At 49.7% G+C, this 20000-nt stretch overlaps 1 protein-coding gene across 1 annotated transcript in view; it reads left to right on the forward strand.

Annotated features, from left to right (window-relative positions):
* Positions 1 to 20000, forward strand: part of LOC130403607 (A-kinase anchor protein 13-like) — a 54201-nt gene that overhangs the window by 20647 nt on the left and 13554 nt on the right. Inside the window, exons 8-25 of the mRNA XM_056608024.1 lie at positions 1 to 480; positions 616 to 1969; positions 3316 to 3398; positions 7801 to 7879; positions 10286 to 10395; positions 12395 to 12708; positions 13290 to 13458; positions 14097 to 14199; positions 14774 to 14893; positions 15423 to 15465; positions 15553 to 15664; positions 16088 to 16205; positions 17070 to 17137; positions 17479 to 17563; positions 17699 to 17834; positions 18175 to 18293; positions 18869 to 19015; positions 19569 to 19822. The exon at positions 1 to 480 is cut by the window's left edge and continues 408 nt beyond it. Coding sequence (XP_056463999.1) covers positions 1 to 480; positions 616 to 1969; positions 3316 to 3398; positions 7801 to 7879; positions 10286 to 10395; positions 12395 to 12708; positions 13290 to 13458; positions 14097 to 14199; positions 14774 to 14893; positions 15423 to 15465; positions 15553 to 15664; positions 16088 to 16205; positions 17070 to 17137; positions 17479 to 17563; positions 17699 to 17834; positions 18175 to 18293; positions 18869 to 19015; positions 19569 to 19822 — 3894 coding nt within the window. The remainder of the gene's footprint in view (positions 481 to 615; positions 1970 to 3315; positions 3399 to 7800; positions 7880 to 10285; positions 10396 to 12394; positions 12709 to 13289; positions 13459 to 14096; positions 14200 to 14773; positions 14894 to 15422; positions 15466 to 15552; positions 15665 to 16087; positions 16206 to 17069; positions 17138 to 17478; positions 17564 to 17698; positions 17835 to 18174; positions 18294 to 18868; positions 19016 to 19568; positions 19823 to 20000) is intronic.

The following is a 20000-nucleotide window of genomic DNA, read 5'->3' on the forward strand; positions in this document are numbered from 1 at the left end:
AGAGAGGAAGAAGAGGAGAGACAAGCAGAGGGGAGAGAGGAGACAGAGGAGAGACAAACAGAGGGGATAGAGGAGGAAGAGGAGAGACAAACAGAGGGGAGAGAGGAGGAAGAGGAGAGACAAACAGAGGGGAGAGAGGAAGAAGAGGAGAGACAAGCAGAGGGGAGAGAGGAGACAGAGGAGAGACAAACAGAGGGGAGAGAGGAGACAGAGGAGAGACAAGCAGAGGGGAGAGAGGAGGAAGAGGAGAGACAAGCAGAGGGGAGAGAGGAAGAAGAGGAGAGACAAGCAGAGGGGAGAGAGGAGAGACAAACAGAGGGGAGAGAGGAGGAAGAGGAGAGACAAGCAGAGGGGAGAGAGGAGGAAGAGGAGAGACAAACAGAGGGGAGAGAGGAGGAAGAGGAGAGACAAACAGAGGAGACAGAGGAGAGACAAACAGAGGGGAGAGAGGAGAGACAAACAGAGGGGAGAGAGGAGAGACAGCGAGACAGGAGTAAAGAGAGAGGAGAGGAGGAGAGAGAGGAGAGACAAACAGAAGGGAGGGAGGAGGAAGCGAGGGACGGGAGTGAAGACAGAGGACAGAGTGGAGGAGGAGAGGAGGAGGCAGCCGAGGGGAGGGAGAGGGGAGCTAGTGTGGGTGAGGGCACCCGGGGGGAGGCCGGTTCTCCCCCAGTGGCAGAGGGAGGTGAGAGAGAGCCGGACCCCGAGGGCAGGGCCACAGGGACAGACAGCGGAGGGCGCAGGACAGACATGGGAGTCAACCTGTCCTCCCAGTCCTCCGTCACCTCGGACAGCGCCGAGCTCCCCGAGGAGGAAGGGCGGCCCGAGGAAGAGGAAGAGGGATCGGGCGGCGATAAGAGGACGATCGGAGGCCGTGTTGTCATGCTGGAAGTGACGTCAGAGGGTTTGATAGGGCCGTCGATGGAAACACTCACGCCGCAACAAAAGCAGGAAACAGCTGCTGCTGCTGCCGGGGGCTCCTCCTGTGCAGAAGAAGGACCCCCTCTCAGCCACTCGTCTCCAGATAGAGGAGTCGCTGACACACCAGATGCCCGCCCAGATCCCGAGCACGGAGGACATCTTCACAGCATCGGCGGGGCCCTGAGAGAGGGCGGCAAGAACCGGCAAGGAGCGAGAGAGGAGGAGGAGGAGGAGGAGACGCGAGGAGTAGAGGAAGAGGAGGAGACGCGAGAAGTAGAGGAGGAGGAGGCGCGTGGAGCGGAGACAGCTGCCGGCGGTGAAGAGGCACGCCCAGCGCCGGATCCCGAGCCGACCACACGCACCCCCTTCACACCCCCCGTGTGCCCGGAGACCCCCGGATCCACCGAGCGGGAGCAGAACCCGGGAACCCAACCGGTTCCCCTCACGATCCGGGAGGAAGAGGAGCGCGGGGAAGCGGACGAGGCTCCGGCCCGCCAGGAGATGAAGACGGACGCGGCGGCGTCGGCCGGCGGTGGGGAGACCTCCGACGCGTCCGCCTCGTCCCCACGTGGAACCACAGAGAACCCGGCTCCAGATCCCGCTTGGGAGGAACGGACGGAGATCACGGAGGGCGGCGAGGTTCTAAGGCAGGAAGAACCGACCGAGAGCCGTGGGTCAGACAGTGGTTCCGACCCTAGCAGTGCGGACCCTAGCAGTGCGGACCCTAGCAGTGCGGACCCTAGCAGTGCGGACCCTAGCAGTGCGGACCCTAGCGGTTCTGACCCCAGCGGTTCTGACCCCAGCGGCTCCGACGCCAGCGGCCAGCAGAACGCGGCGGAGGGGTCAGAGGTCAGGGATCAAGGAGAAGGCGTCAGGACGTCGTTAGACCGGGAGAACCCTGGAGCCTTTGAGCTGGGGGAGAGGAGTGAGGACACGGTGGATACCGGTGGGTCTTCGTCAGAACGCCTGCGGGAGTCTCCAACCGCTGAGGAGACGTTTGGGACGGCTGCCATGGTTCCCAGTGCCCCCCCCTCCACCCCCGACTCAGGTAGGAGGACACACGTTCACTGGTTCTCACGCTTTTCTAGCCGCAGATCCTATTCTATTTTACGTATGTTAATCTGGTTCTGGTTATTCAGGTTCTTATGTTGTGTTTTTTTTGGAAATGAGTGGTGAGGTTGATCGTGTAAGCGTTGACTTCATGTGAGGCCAAAACACATTTGGATGTTACTTTTGAAAATGGTCTCCTTTATTTGACACCCGTAAATTTGCTCTCGCAAACCCGATGCACACATAAACACACCCTGACACGCTAGCATACACACCGCTCTAACAGTGCGTCACATGCTGTTTGCTCACACACACACACACACACACACACACACACACACACACACACACACACACACACACACACACACACACACACGCATACACTCAGACACAAACACACACACGCTCACCTCGACAGTTTTGTAACCTAGCAACAAGGGACATCATCAGAGGCCGGGAAACAATGCAGTCACGGACGCCTCCCATGTTTTTGTTAGGACGGTGACGTAAAGGAATGACAGAACTAAATATGAGAATCAAGTCTGTTATCTTAATTTATACACAATAGACCGAATAAAGCATCCGATAACTGTTCAGTTCTGAATTCAGAACTGAACAGTTAAATCAGTCAATAAGGGCTTGTTCATCGCAATGTGACCACCCCGTGACCCGTCCGTTCTCGGTGCTTTGGAATGTTAGCTATTGTGCCAGTAGGAGAGGTTTTTTATTATATCGATTTTAATCGTGGAATGGGATTTTTCATTATCAGGAGACATTGTGGTGTTTGAAACAGCTCCAGCGTTTCGCATGCGATGTATGGCAGATAAACGTATTCATTAGCCCAGGTGTAAAAGCCCTATTCATGTCACATTTAAGAAAATTAGAGCATTTTTTTTTTTGAGGTTGGTTTAGCTAGGTGTTTGTTTCGTCAGTGCTATAGGTAGACACCAAAGTAGCTGGTATCAGCATCGTTTTTTTTATAAATTCCAACAAATAAAACGAATACTAACAAATGAAACAGGTAACAAAATTTCTTAGTATGGCAACAATGCAGAATAAGTTGTCTCGTGCTACCTCTGTAGCTATCATGCTCTGTCTTTAATGGGTTGCTTGATTTTGTGTTTGTTTGTGTGTGTGTGTGTGTGTGTGTGTGTGTGTGTGTGTTTGTGTGTGTGTGTGTGTGTGTGTGTGTGTGTGTGTGTGCGTGTGCGTGTGCGTGTGCGTGTGCGTGTGCGTGTGCGTGTGCGTGTGCGCGTGTGTGTGTGTGTGTGTGTGTGTGTATGTGCGTGTGTATGTGTGTGTGTGTGTGTGTGTGTGTGTGTGTGTTCTTGATTCCTCCAGAATCTGCCAAGTGTGAGGACGAGGAAAACCGTCCCGAGTCTAAACAAGAAGGCAGTCCAACGCATCGGGCTGATGTTTCCACGGTAACAACCTCTCCCTCTCCTGTCCCTTCTTAGGGACGCTAATAAACTCTGGTCTGTCACTACCTGCTGGCCCCGCCCCCTTTACCACACCATGTGACCGCTGTCTCATTGTTCGCTGCGAGGGAAGTGTTTGATAAAGTGAAAACTAGTTAAGAACATTATCTGATATGCATACAAAGAGTATGGATATAGCAGTGACAGTTTTACTGATTCAAAGTTCAACTGAGTTGAATGGTTTACATTTCTAGGTAACTAATCACCGTATGAAAATTGTGCATGGTGTACATGGTTTAAAATGTTTGGCTGGTTTAAATATTTCAACTAGATAAATGTGCACTAGTTTGGTCAATATAACGGTTTTAATCAAGTACATCTGGATTAGCAGTTGAAATGGTTATTTCAAAGTTTCCTGGTGTCGTACTTTTGGTGGATAAGATCAGGATGATCTGATATATTCACAGTTTAACTATTGGATCAAGCTAATCTGGTTTAGTTGTAGATCAGGTGGATTAGATGAAGTATTACTGCAGTTTAGGATCAAACACCACCAGAGGGAGCTGCAGTTCCCGTCTTGTTCTCAAATAAGTGTGTGTGTGTGTTGGTGTGTGTATGTGTGTGTGTCAGCGCTTGTTTGAGATACAGATGTTATTGGGAGAGGGATGACTTGAGTTCTGGTCGAAGTTTGGCTGTCTTCCTGGACCACAGGTCATGTGATCACAGTTCCATCCTAATGATGTGGAAAAATGAGTAATGCATGCTGGGAAGTTAATGGGCCTTTTCCTGTTCGACCAACACAAACTCTCTCCCAGAGTCTCTCTCTCTCTCTCTCTCTCTCTCTCTCTCTCTCTCTCTCTCTCTCTCTCTCTCTCTGGGTGTGTAGTTGTCTCTTGAATAAAGGGATAAGGGGGTGGGTCAGACTGTGTGTTTGTGTATGAAGTGGGCGGAGTCTTGTTGAGGAACCCCCGGGTTTCTGACTCAGCATTGGCTGTCGGATCTGAGTGGGCGTGGTCTGTCCTCGGGGGGTGGCGTCCTGACGGGCCAGATGCAACACATTAGTGGCTCTGTGGGAGCTTTGGGAGCCGGATCGGGAGAAGTGGAGGACTTGTGTGCTCCGTGATGGGACTAAGGTTTGCGTAAGGCTGCCCTCCATGTTGGATTAACATCACCGTCCCAGGTTGGATTAACATTAATTCATGTCGGATTAACGCCGCGGTATTCTCCATCGTTGGTCGCGGGTTGTGGAGGCGTCGGGGCGGGCGACCCGGGGGATCATGTACGAGCGATACAAGCGGCAGTACAGTCTGCGAGCCCGGGGAGAGAGACCCCTGGAAGTGGTCCTCATCAAGGTACCGTAGCCCCCCCCCCCCCCCCCCCCCCCCCCTCAGAGCGACGGTCTTCATCACTCGCAGCACCTCGGACTCGATCCTCATGTGTTGTTTGTCTGTGTGTTCAGAGGGTGTCTTCGTAAAGTTTTGAGTCAAACGAGGACGAGGCTCTATTCTGCTCGCGTTCTCTGTACTCTGAGTGTGTGTATTTCTGTTTGGCATAAGTTTTCGTAAAGTTTTGTATTGAAATGAGGTTGAGGGTCCTTCCGCCGGTCTGTTACCTGTTACCATGGGCAACAGAGGAGATAAGATGGACCGGAGTGCTCCTCAGGGTGGTGCTGCAGGGGGGGGGCTGCTCACACTGGGATGCTCAGTGTGTTTAGGAAGTCCTTCCCTGAACTCTCGGTGACGATGTGACGGTTCACGGACAGACAGAGGGACAATGGCTTGTCATCTGAGTAAATGGCTCCTTTGTACCTCACGGTTAAGAGAAGTTGATCCACTACATCCCTGCAGTTCTTGTGTCCTTCTGATGGATTATGGAACATTTTTGTTTGAGTCATCGTGGTAAATATACTAATGGAACTTCCTGTTGCAAGATCGATTTGATGTTTTGTGTTTTATGTCGGAAAACTGCTGTGGCATAAGAAATGCGTGAGGACCTTTGGATAAGCGTCTATTTATTTAGATAAGTGACTGTCATTATAATTAACACACCCACCCACACACTCACCGCTGTTTGTGGCCACCTTTAACAATGAACTTTATGTTCACAGCGTCACAACGTTGAGCAGTGTCTGTGATGGGCAATGAAACCTGAGAAATGTGTCAAGGGAAAAGGGAGAAGGGGTGAGGGCCAGTGGGGGAGTTACACTGAAAGAGAGGGGGAGAGAGAAAGCGTGAGAAATTGTGTTTGAGAGAGAGAAAGTGAGAGGGAGAGAGTGAGAGTGAGAGAGGCGGATAGAGTGTGGGAGAAAACGACAGGGACAGAGTGTGTTTGAGATAGAGAGAGAGAGATTGAGATGCAGTGTTTTGAGAAGAGAGAGAGAGGATTGGAGGGGGTGCGTTCCCGAAGCGTTTCCCGCCCTGCTCCGATGGAAACAGGCAGCAAGCCAACAGGCTCTCTCCCAGCAGACATCCTGCAAGACCTCATAAGGCTACACACACACACACACACACACACACACACACACACACACGCACACCCACACGCACGCACACACACACAAACGCAAACGCGCACACAAACTCACACCCACACAAAAACTCACATGCATAAACACATACAAAAATATGCATGCACATACACACATATACACATCCCAACACACACACACACACACACACACACACACACACACACACACACACACAGACATACACACACACACACACACACACACACACACACACACACACACACACACACACAGACATACACACACACACACTCACACACACAGACATACACACACACACACTCACACAAAGATACACCCACACACACACACACACACACACACACACACACACACACACACACACACACACACACACACACACACACACACACACACACACACACACACACACACACACACACACACAAATACATTTACAAACATGCACATACACACATAAACACAAACCAACACACACTTACACAAACACGCACACACACACACACACATACATTCACAAACATGCACATACACACATATACACAACCCAACACACAGACGGACACACACACACACACACAGACATACACACACACACACACACACACACACACACACACACACACACACACACACACACACACACACACACACACACACACACACACAAATACATTCACAAACATGCACATACACACATAAACACAAACCAACACACACTTACACAAACACACACACACACACACACACTTCTGCTCTGACATCTATACATATCTATGTGGTATGTTTGTGTGTGTGTGATATCTCCTTAAGAGGCTGTTATGAAAGAATGAGTCTTGCCTTCTTTGGATATGTTGTCTTTATGGAATGGCATGCAAACATAAAGTCAGTTTTCTTCAAATCAGCCAATATTTGGAAAGAGGGAGGGGCTACCCGTTTCAACAGCCAATCACCAACTCCTAAAAGGATTTTGATTTGAGAAATGCATCAAGGTACATCCCACGAGGAATGCTCAGTCATCCATAACGAAGGACCGAACCGAGCAAACATGTCCCAACCACCTCTCAGACAAGAGCCATCTTGTTGCCCCCCCCCCCCCCCCCCCTTCCCCTTTAAGTCACCATCCTTCCTCTTTGAGAAGGGTATGTTCTCATGGCTGTCGTGGTGTATTTCAGGTCCATGTGTTGTGCTAGACGGCTTCACTTCCCTCAATTTCAAATCTTCTTTCCATTCACACACACAGTGTGTATATATAGAGAGAGAAAGAGAAACAATACAGCCTATAGAGAGACACTCGTTACAGGACACGGGTAGAGTGGCTGTATTTGTAGAAGTCCTCCTGCATTTATTCATCATGTATTAGAACTCAATGCATTGGTAGTATTTTTACTGAACACATTGTAGTATTACTACTGAACACAGTGGTAGTATTAGTACTGAACACAGTGGTAGTATTGGTACTGAACACAGTGGTAGAAGTACTGAACAGTGGTCATATCAGATGTCCAACTGCTTTGGTCCCCTCTCTGCTCCCTCCACGCCTCATACTGTAAAGAAGAACTTATATTTTGGTTTGTTCTTCCTACCGCTTGCATGGTTTGTTCCGCTTCCTCTCAATGCATGCGTTGGAGGAGGAAGTCAAATGTTTGCGTTGAAATGACATCACATCCTGCTCAGCATGATAGGCTGCAAACTGTCATGGCAAGGAGTCATTCACAGACAGACAGACAGAGAGAGAGACATACAGACAGACAGACAGGAAGCAGGGGGACAGTCAGTCGAAAAGGCAGACAGACTGACTGACTGATCAACCGACAGACAGACCAACAGGCAGACAGACCGCCAGGGGGCGTGTCCTCCTGCTGGAGGCTGACCATCTTCCTGTTTTCTCCGCAGATCCACAGAGACGTTGAGACGACCTGTGAGCCCGTCCACAGCTCCTCCCGACCGCGGACCGTGAGCCAGCCTGCTGCCGGTAAGACTCACCTGTCCGCCACTCTCTACCCGCCCCCTCCTGCCCCCTACACCCTCCACCTTGACCTCCACCCGCCCCCTCAACCTGCTGTTCAACGCTCCAGCTTTCGCAGTCAACTTCCTCCCTGCAAAGGAAGCTGTCAATGCTGCGTCTTGTGGTCTTGCCTTACTGCCGAAGGCTAGGGGCATTCGGCTCTGGGCGGAAGGACGTAATCTTTGATCTGGATTGGCGTCTATGTAAAACGGACGAGTTCCCTGCTCTGGATTAAACTGATATTCTGGGATATTCTGGGTGATGCGAGTATGCATGTTTGTGTGTCTGTACATGCATGCATGACAGACAGGTCTGTCATGTTTAGTGTTCCGCGCTTTATCTTGTATGGTCTCTCAGGGTCAAACACCTTCCTGATCCAGTGGCTGTACGGTGTACCTTTCGGCTTGTTGGTGTGTCTGAGGGTCATTAGGTTTGCAGTCGAGGTTCGATGGTTGTTCTCAGAGTCCGCCTCTGCTACTTTAATGTTGCAGAGCTTTCTCTGAAAGAGGAAGGAGTAGCACACAACAGGGCTGCACCTCTGAGAGGTTTACTTCACACTTGATGATTACGAAGAAATACTCCAGAGAAACATGGAGACCTACAGGATAGTGTGAGACGTTGTCTTCATCTGCTTCTAACTCTTTTCCTTCTTTCAATCAAGAGAGAAGAGAGATCCTATAAGAGAGAGAGAGAGAGAGAGAGAGAGAGAGAGAGAGAGAGAGAGAGAGAGAGAGAGAGAGAGAGAGAGAGAGAGAGAGAGAGAGAGAGAGAGAGAGAGAGAGAGAGAGAGAGAGACAGAGAGAGAGAGAGAGAGAGACAGAGACAGAGACAGAGACAGAGAATGACTGACTGTGGTTTCCTGATTGAGGCTGGTCAGGTGTGAGCTTACACAAACACAAACTTCCCGGATCTCACATGAGAGTTCACGTTAGCTGAGCAATAGCTTCCTGTTTTGGTTTTCAAGATATGATTATTCTACAGGCCGTATAGGTGTAGAATAAAATCTTTGTACTTCTGTGTATTTGGGCTGTGCAATTAATTGCAATAAATCGTGATTTTGCCTCTGCAATCAGCTTAGTGTTAAAGGTCTCCCTTCAACCAAATAAAAAATATAAATACAGTCACCCAATGAATCCAGCTGATTCGGTAAGCCGAATCACACACAAGATTATATAAGCACTAGAATCTTTTGTGTCTGCATGTCTGCGAAATAACTACCACCTAATATATGACGCAAGCCAGGTTTGCAAATTAATAATCAGTTGGCTCCTCTGTCTCAGTTATTATGTAAGGGTTCTGCTAGTTCATATTGCTCTGTTATGTAAGGGTTCTGTTGGTTCCTATTGCTCTGTTATGTAAGGGTTCTGTTGGTTCATATTGCTCTGATATGTAAGGGTTATGTTGGTTCCTATTGCTCTGATATGTAAGGGTTCTGTTGGTTCCTATTGCTCTGTTATGTAAGGGCTCTGTTGGTTCATATTGCTCTGTTATGTAAGGGTTCTGTTGGTTCCTATTGCTCTGTTATGTAAGGGTTCTGTTGGTTCCTATTGCTCTGTTATGTAAGGGCTCTGTTGGTTCCTATTGCTCTGTTATGTAAGGGTTCTGTTGGTTCCTATTGCTCTGTTATGTAAGGGTTCTGTTGGTTCCTATTGCTCTGTTATGTAAGGGTTCTGTTGGTTCCTATTGCTCTGTTATGTAAGGGCTCTGTTGGTTCCTATTGCTCTGCTATGTAAGGTTTCTGTTGGTCCACTCTGTGGGTTCCCATTCTGCGTCTCGAGAGCCAAACCGGGCTAGAGCAGGTCTTTTTTAAGGTCCACAACCTAAATATTGTGATGAGGGCTCAATGAAGTCGTGTCCCGGGGCCCCCCATGTCTGGATTTGAGGGCCAGGCTTGTGATCAGGTTTGAAACCTGCTACCACAACGACACCATCGGTATACATACAGATAGAAGGCAGAGAGGCTGCAGACGGGTTGTGTTGTGGAGAGAATGCTAGCACATAGTTTTAGTGTGTGATATCATGTGATCTGTCACACCATGTGTATCGGTGGGGATACTCCACAGCATTGCTGCGGTGAAGCTGGTTGTGAGCTTATTGTCTTTTTATTTTATCTTTATGAGCTGTTTATGCTTTTATGGGCAGGACAGTTCTGACAGGAAAGTCGTTTGAAAGAGAGAGGGACTTTCATGTAGTGTCGGGTTCTAGCGGCGGTCCTTATGAGCTGTGTTTCCTACGTGAGTCCGAGCTCGCCCAAGTACTATATCTTCGGCTGCGATGCTATTAATTCATGTCTGACCGACGCTATTCACAAGGGTTCATGGCCAGTCCCGATGAGTTCCTCGTTCCTGATGTGGTTGTTCCTCTGTGCCTCAGGCTCCTCCCCCTCTCCGAGCAGCAGGAGCGTGGGCGCGTGTAGTGACTCGGTCAGCGACACGGACAGTTCTCCAGGAGTCGAGACGGGAAATGACAACGTCTTCATTAAGGTAAGCCGAGGTCAACAGTTGTGAACACACACCGAATCCTGGCGAAGACGACCTCCATCGGTTGTTTGACGGAAACCTGGCGCAGAGTCAAATCCTGTTCGTCCAGGGACCGACAGGCGTGCGTGTGTGTGCGTGCGTGTGTGTGTGCGTGCGTGCGTGTGTGCGTGTGCGTGTGCGTGTGCGTGTGTGTGTGTGTGTGTGTGTTTGTTTGTGTGTGACGTGCTCGACAAAGCCGTCTTGTCAGGACCAGAGTTACAGTTAACAAGGTGACACATCTCTGGAGTCAGGCTGACACACTCGTACACGCACACAAACGTACACACAAGCGCACGCATACACAGACACACACACCCACAGACCCTCATGGACGGGCAATCGCAAGCTGCTCAGGAATTCTTACATAAACATCTGTTTAGTTTTACCTTGTGACATCAGTTTAGTGACCTGTTGCATAAACATATTTTAACACAAAACGTTTAATCCAGGCCTTTTAATTTACTTTCATTGAATAACATGTTGATATTCTCTCTCTCTCTCTCTGGCTCTCTCTGGCTCTCTCTCTGGCTCTCTCTGGCTCTCTCTCTGGCTCTCTCTGGCTCTCTCTCTGGCTCTCTCTGGCTCTCTCTCTCTCTCTCTCTCTCTCTCTCTCTCTCTCTCTCTCTCTGGCTCTCTCTGGCTCTCTCTCTCTCTCTCTCTCTCTCTCTCTCTCTCTCTCTCTCTCTCTCTCTCTCTCTCTCTCTCCCCATATTGTGTGTGTGTGGTCTGCAGCTGGTCTGCATTGCCCTTTCCTGTAAAATCACACCTCCGAATTACCTTCCCACGCCTGTGTGTGTATGTGAATGAGGGTGTGTATGTGTGTGTGTTCCCCTGGGACTGTAAATGCGGTATTTGTTCATTGTTTTAGCCAGGTGTCTTATTGATGTGCCTGGTTGCATGCAACAACTCACACACTCAAAAGTGCACACACATTTCCGTTCAATACCCATAGATTGTGTTAGGTCACAGTAAGCTCTTTTCCATTCAGAAAACCGAGCATATATCACACAATAGATGCTGATATAGTCATAATCCTTACAGCATATTTTTCTGCCAGGGAAGAATTATTTATGAATCGATAGAAATTATTTCGAGCAATTACAACAATTACCCTTATTATTATCTCAGAGTGAAGTAGGAAAGGTTCCTTATCAGTTAGCGCCTACGTAACCGGACGAACCTGCGTCATCTAGTGTCTGTTCCTCATCTGAAATACTTAATAACGTGGTTTCAGTGAAACCAGTGATGTGATCTCGATGGGTCTACCAGTGGCTCTGCAGGGACACTTTATTATCATAAGCCACCACAAGAAATGCCTGATAATATGTTGGTATTACTTTATGGAAAATGATGATGCCTTACGAATACTCTCTGTCTTCTCTTCCCCTTTATCGCTCATTTTCTCCAACTCTATCTCTCTCTCCCCATTCCTTTCTTCTCTCTCCCCCTCTCTCTCTTCTTCATCTCTCTCTATCTCTCTATTTATTTCTCCCCCTCTTTGCTGTCCATCCTCCCATCTCTTTCCTCCTCGCTCCAAATCTCCCTTCCCCCCATCTCTCTCTTCCTCCCTGTCTCCCCCTCTCTCCCTCACTCCTTTTCTCCCCCATCTCGCTCTCCCCCTTCACATCTCTCTCCATTCCCTCCAACTCTCTCCCTATCCCATCTCTCTTCCCCCCAATCTCTGTCTCCCACCCCTCCCCCCCTCTCTCTCGCCCCCTCCTCATCTATCTCCCACCCTCCCCCTCTCTCTCTCCCCCTCCTCATCTATCTCCCACCCTTGCAATCTCTCTATTCACTCCATCTCTCCCCCCCTCAATCTCTCTCTCCCCCCCCTCCCCATCTCTCTCTATTCCCTCCTCCTCTCTTACCCCCCTCCCCCTCATTCTCTCCCTCCCCCCCTCCCCATCTCTCTCTATTCCCTCCCCCTCAATCCCCCCCCCCCCCCCCCATCTCCCTCCCCCAGGGTGAGGAGGTGTTGACGGGAGGCGACAGCACAAGTGAGGTCTCCCTGTCGTCGGGGGACGACCCGTCCAGCAGCCCGGACAGCCGCCAGGAGGCCGAGGCCCCCGGAGACGGCCACTGGGGCCCCCAGGAGCCGGGCCCCGCGGGACCCCCCGGGGAGGCGGACGACGAGGCCCAGGACCGGGTGACAGAGGTGCTGCTGCGCCCCGGGAGACGCTCGCTGTCCCCGCCACGCCGCCACAGCTGGGGGCCCGGGAGGAACGCCGCGGGGCCCGGGAGCAGCAGCGGGGCCGACGGGGACATGAACCACAGGAGGTACCGCGTGTGTGTCTACACTGGTGTGTGTGTCTGTCGAGGATGGGACGTGTGTGTGTGTGTGTGTGTGTGTGTGTGTGTGTGTGTGTGTGTGTGTGTGTGTGTGTGTGTGTGTGTGTGTGTGTGTGTGTGTGTGTGTGTGTGTGTGTGTGTCTCAAACTTTGTGTCTTTGTAAAATTAGGTGTGTATGTGTGTGTGTGTGTGTGTGTGTGTGTCTGAAATGGTGTGCGTCTGAAGTTGTGAAGTTGTGTGTATACTAGTGTGTGTTTGTGTGTGTGTGTGTGTGTGTGTGTGTGTGTGTGCGTGTGTGTGTGTGTGTGTTGGTGTCTGAAAATGTGTGTCTTTCTAGACTCTTGTGTCTTTGTGTGTGTGTGTCTGAAATGGGGTGTGTCCGAACTTGTGAAGTTGTGTGTATACTAGTGTGTGTGTGTGTCTGTGTGTCTGTGTGTGTGTGTGTGTCTCTCTTCACTGGTGTGTTTTATTTTTTCTTAACCTGTGTGTATGCGTGCGTGTGTGTGTGTGTATGTTTGTGTGTGTGTGTGTGTGCCTGTGTGTGTGTGTGTGTGTGTTTGTGTGTACAGCTACAGCTTGGAGGTCCTCAGCGGAGAGGGCGGGGGGCCAGGCGGGGCCTCAGCGCGGGGGCCCGGCCCCCTGTCCCCGCCCCCCAGGAGCTGGCAGGAGGGGGCGGAGGGAGGGGCCCGCGTCCCCCTCCGCAGGGAGCAGGGCGGCCACCGAAGATTATCAGAGGAGGTGCCCTTCCTCTTCATCATAACCCCATCTTCCATAATCCCAACTGTCACCTCTCAGCTCTTCATTTATTCCTCCCTCACGACGTGAATCTGAGCTCACTGTGAAGTGGCTTTCAATAACAGTGCCGATTAAACGGTGTATTACTTATTGGATATAAATAATGACAAGATAAGATGGAAAAGAAAGTCAGTGTAACTGCAAATAGAAACCTTCACTTTGCCGGTTGTGTGTTGGAGTCAAGTTCTGGTTCCACCTCGTCGAGGTGTGTTGTCTCTTTACCTTAGGACCAGTTAGTCTTTGCTAACTGGTCCTTGGTAACTGGCCCTAAGCAACTTAGTCTGAGACCCAACTAACTGAGTCCAAACGAAGAGCCTGGTTCAAAGAAGAGTCTCAGACCTATCTAACTGTATCTTAGCTCACTGAGTCTCAGACCTATCTAACTGTATCCTAACTGAGTCTCAGACCTTTCTAACTGTATCCTAACTGAGTCTCAGACCTTTCTAACTGTATCCTAACTCACTGAGTCTCAGACCTTTCTAACTGTATCCTAACTGAGTCTCAGACCTATCTAACTGTATCTTAGCTCACTGAGTCTCAGACCTATCTAACTGTATCCTAACTGAGTCTTGTCCCCCCAGAAGTATAAGTATATCCGGCCGCTGAGACACAGCTGTCCCCCCATGAACCTCCCCCTCACCAAGTCGGTGTCCATGATGGCCCTGAGCCAGAGAGACCTCGACGGTACGAGAGCCTCACACAGCGGAGCGGGGGGCTGGAGGGGAGATTGGATCGATGGATGGATGGAGGGGTGATTGGATGGATGGGTGGATGACAGACATTAGTGGTCTGGGTGCGTGGTTGAAAGGGTTCGGGGACGATTTGGATTGGGCGGTGAATGAAGGTATAAAAGTGAATATGTAGATGGATGAGTGTTAGGATGGATGGATGGATGGATGGATGGATGGATGGATGGATGGATGGATGGATGGATGGATGGATGGATGGATGGATGAATGGACTAATAGATTGAGTTGGGTTAGTGGCAGGATGGATGGATTCATGGATTTGGGTTGGAGCGGTGAACACATGGTCAGATGGGTGACTAGTTGGGTGGATGGATGAATGACAGTTGTGTTGGGTTGAAACGGTCAGGAGGTTTGGTTAGGTGCTTCTCTGGGTAGTTACACTGTAACAGTGATATCTCTTTATCTTCTTGTTTTCCCTGCTCCCTCCACATATCTCCGTCTCTCGTTTGACAATCCTTGCTTGCGTTTCTTCTCTCTCTCTCTCTGTTCCTCCTCTTAAACCCGCGCAGTACGCCTGCGAGAAAAGAGGCGCATATCTTTCTCTTTCAACCTCTCCCCTATCCTCAACAAGTCCAAACCTCTCTTTCTGTACGGGGAGACCTCCTCTAGTGACGATGAGGATAACCTGAGTAAGTATGCTAGCTTTAGCGGCCCCCTGTAGGAGCTATTGTTAGCAGCGGTAGCACCTTGTGCTAGCTGTCAGTCTGTTAGGAGCAGAACAATAGTTGGCATCTCTTTCGACCGCTGCTCGTAGTGGACTACCAACCACCAAGCCCAGTATCTTCAGAAGACAGAATTCTTACAGGATGTTAAGATTTGTTGTAATTCAAATGTTTGAGAAAGTGATGAGTTCAGTAAAAGTCGAGGCAAGAAACTTCCTCTAACCCTCCTCTATTCTACTTCTATTAACCAGTTTTTCCTAATCAAACTGTAATCCCAACGTTGGCCAAAGGCCATGTAGCTGCGCAGCCAAGAATAGTGTTGTTTTTTTTAATTTGTTTTACCTCTCTCCTACTGTTTCCTTACCTCTCTCCTACTGTTTCCTTACCTCTCTCCTACTGTTTCCTTACCTCTCTCCTACTGTTTCCTTACCTCTCTTCTGCTGTATCCTTACCTCTCCTTCCTATTGCCTACTAAACTCTCTCCTTCTGTTTCCAGGTATGAGGCCATTTTCCAGTGGTTCTTGCTCACTGGCCTACAGGTAAGTCTTGCATCTTACAGGTGAAACATATTTGCCTTCATTGTGTACACAACCTTTATTGACACGGCTAACCCGTGTATGCATCAGTATCTCAGAGGAGGACACCGGTTCTCTGCGGAGCGACAGCGAGGGTCGCAGCGGGAACAGAGTGGGCCGGACCTTCAGCTACCTGAAAAACAAGATGACCAGGAAGAGCCGGGTGAGCTCATACGGCCGCTAACCGCGGCTAACTCGGACAACCGTTAGCTGCTGCTAGCTTAGAAAACTGCTAACTGCTGCTAGCTCGGACAATGGTTAGCTGCCTCTAGCTAAACAAATACGCCAACTGCTACTAGCTTAGACAACCGCTAGCTACTGCTATCTCAGACAACAGATTTTTGCTATTCAATTGTGTAACTGCTAATTGCTACTAGTTTAGAAAATTGCTAATAGCTTAGACAACCCCTAGCTGCTAGTAGCTAAGACAACCGTTAGCTGCTAGTAGCCTAGACAAGTTCAAACTGCAACTAGCTTAGACAACGCGCTATGTGCTACCAGCTGAACTACTTGCAATTGACATTGCACCATTAAACCAGTGCTAGTCTGATGTTTGATGTTCCACTTCCCACGTTTCCCATGTTAGGAGAAAGAGAAGAAGACGCTGAACGGTCATGTTTTCAGTCCGTCGTCTTCCCCGCAGGCGACGCTCTGCGTCATCTGTAGCAAAGCCCTCAGCGCCAAAGACTTCTTCACCTGCTCACGTAAGACCGTCATGTCCGCCTCGCGTCTCCGGGAAACTGTTGATTAAAAATCGACTGACGTGTGTAATATCAGCGTTGGTGGCAGGTATAGAAATGTCCTGGATGATCATGAAGTTGTTAATTAGTTGCTTCCATTTTTGAGATAGATGATACAGTGCGGTTGATGGCATTGATTGGTTACTGATGATATCGCCTCTATGAGTTGTAGTTATGTAGTTGTGAGCAGGATTGTGTTCTACTGGGTCGGAATAAGAAGTTTGCATCACATCAACAGATGTTAAGCAGCTGTGTAGCAGGAGAACACTGAGCTGCATGTTCCTAACGACCAGGAGAAGTAGGAGGTTCAATAAAGAGAACAATTGCTCCAGGAACTACAATTAGAGCCCATTATCTGGGCTTATTGGCTGGCTAGTCACTAATAAACTGCACAGCATGTAGCGTAATGGGTAACATTAAAACAATGTTGGCACACCCTTGCTGCTGCTCTTGCTTTGCCTGGCTGCCCTTAGCATACATTTACATTACATTAAGTCTTTATAATGACTTATTGAAGCGGGACAGAGAACAATCAACATTTACCTACTGAATGCACTATGTACAGCACTTTGGTCAGTGCAAACTGTTATAAATGTGCTTTTATAAGTAATGTCTTTAAACATAATTTAGACTTAAAGTATATTTTAGAAGTAGGACATTTTTGTAATATCATCATCACATGCTCAATGGAAATGCAGGATATTATATTGTGGTATACTACTGTGTTGTATTATATGATGAAGCCTTATGAATACTCTCTCTCTCTCTCTCTCTCTCTCTCTCTCTCTCTCTCTCTCTCTCTCTCTCTCTCTCTCTCTCTCTCTCCAGAGTGTAATGCTTCTGTCCATAAAGGCTGCTCAGAGAGTCTGCCGCCTTGCCTCCGTGTCAAGATAAAGGTATGATCGGTCACCTACACCTGTACAACTACAACCGTACAACTACGCCTGTACAACTACTATCTATAGCTGTATTCTACACCTGTACATCTTCACCTGTATTATACAGCTGTATTAACCAAAACTGTACACATAAACCTCTCGATTATATCTCTACAACTTAAAATATATAGCTGCACCAGTATTACCACGCCTAAAAGACTACACCTGTACATCCACATCTGTATACCTACACCTGTTTAACTCCACCTTAGTTACTACAGAAGTACAACTACACCTGTATCTGTATATGATGTGATTATGTAATGTCTCTCTCTGTCTCTGTCTCTCTCTGTCCGTAGAGCAACAGCCACAGCAAACAGCAGAAGCAACAGTTAGTCTTCCCAGATTCTGCTTCTTTCCCTGTGGTCCCACTGAGGAACAGAGGTAAGTCTCTACATCAGGGCTTCTCAACCTCGGGGCCCGACCTGCAGATAGGGCTCGCCGGAGATGAATGACGTTTAAAAGGGTTTCATTTTACATATATATATACTGATACTCTCTGTCCCCCTGTCCATGCAGCACCCGGAATGAGGGACCGACCATGGTCGGCCATCTTGTCGCCGGATGAGCACCTGGGTCCGTTGTCACGGCGACCCGTCATGCCTTTCCATGGCAACCACCTTTCAAAGAGCCTGTCCATCAGCAACATTGCTGGGTGGGTGTGTTTGTGTGTTGTGTTTGTGTGTTGCCATGTGTGTGTCTGTCTCACTTTCTGTTGGTTGTAGATCCTCACGTTTATGTCTGATTGTTGCTTTAAAAATTATATCAAATCATGCTGACTTGTTATGTGTTCTGTATGTGTGTCGGTTGTGCCTCGTAATCTCTTGTTTGTGTTGTTTCATGTTGTGTGCCTGTTCGTTTGTGTTGCATTTCATTGTGTATTTGTTGTGTTGTGTGTTGGTTGTTGGTTGTGTTGTCACATTTACTTTGTGTCTTTTTGTTTCTTGTTGCGTGTTTTTTCGTTTGTGTTACATTGTGTATTTGTTGTGTCGCAGCCCGGTGTTTGACGACATGTCCGGCCCCATCAAGAGTCTGCGGTACCTCTCCCAGTCCACGGACTCTCTGAGCAGAACCAAGCCCGTCACAGAGTCTCTGGAGTCGCTCATAGACGAAGGTCAGCACACACACGTGCACACGCACGCACGCTCGCACGCACACACACACACACACACACACACACACACACACACACACACACACACACACACACACACACACACACACACACACGCGCGCACACGCACAAACACACACACACACACAGAAACGCACATGCATATATACACACACAGACACGCACACACACACATGCACACACATGCACACGCACAAACGCACGCAGGCACGCACAAACAGACACAAACGCACATGCATATATACACACACAAGCACGCACGCACACAAACATGCATATATACACACACAAACATACCTACACACACACACACACACACACACACACATGCAGGCAGGCACGCAAGCATGCACGCACACACTCACACACACACACACACACACATACACACACACACACACACACACACACACACACACACACACACACACACACACACACACACACACACAGACACACAAACACACACACACACACAGACACAGACACGCGCACACACACACAAACACTCCCTGGTGTTTGTTTAGTGGTTACAGTGTGTGTTTGTGCCCCAGGGACAGAGATGGAGGAGCGGCAGCTGATGGAGGACCTGGAGGCGGAGGTGAAGGAGCTGGAGGCCGACTCCTGGACCTTCACCGTGGACCAGAGCCTCCTGGACACCCTGACCAAGGACCAGACCAAGAGGCAGGACGTCATCTACGGTAACGCACGCGAACGCACACACGTGATGTGTACACTCATGCAAACAAGCTAGCTTGTACACTCACGCACACACACACACACACACACACACACACACACACACACACACACACACACACACACACACACACACACACACACACACACACACACACACACACACACACACACACACACACACCGTATATACAAATACACTGTAGATACTCATACACACACACACACACACACACACACACACACACTCACACACATATAGTATAACAGGTGGTCGTGCCCACAGATACACATACAAAAACACTCACACACTGTATACACGCACACACACACACTGTATATACACACACACATACACACCCATGCTCACGCCCACAAATACACGCACACACACACACACACACACACACACACACACAGTATGCGCACAAACACACACACACAAACACACTGTATACGCACACACACACACACTGTATACACACACACCCACACCCCTCCCCCCTCCCATCCCTCCCACCATTCTGACAATCCCCCCCCCCCCCTCCCCCACAGAGCTGATGCAGACGGAGATGCATCACGTGCGGACGCTGCGCATCATGTCGGAGGTGTACGGCAAAGGCCTGCTGAGGGACGCCCAGCTGGAGCAGGCGGCCGTGGACAGGATGTTCCCCGGGCTGGACGACCTGCTGGAGATCCACACCCTCTTCCTCACCCTGCTGCTGGACAGGAGGGAGCGCAGGGCGGGGCCCGACGCCGTCGAGGGCGGGGCTGTGGTGCACCGGGTCGGAGACCTCCTGCTGGGACAGGTAGGAGAGAGAGGGAGGGGGGGGGGTGAGGGAGGAGGAGGGGGGGGGGGGAGAGGGGAGGAGGGGGAGGGGGAAGAGGGGAGGAGGGGGAGGGGAAGAGGGGAGGGGGGGGAGGGGGAGGGGGAAGAGGGGGATGAGGGAAGGAGGGGGAGGGAAGGAGGGAGAGAGAGGGAGAGGG

This window comes from Gadus chalcogrammus, chromosome 14 (assembly GCF_026213295.1).
Source record: "Gadus chalcogrammus isolate NIFS_2021 chromosome 14, NIFS_Gcha_1.0, whole genome shotgun sequence".
In the NCBI taxonomy this organism is placed as follows: Eukaryota; Metazoa; Chordata; class Actinopteri; order Gadiformes; family Gadidae; genus Gadus; species Gadus chalcogrammus.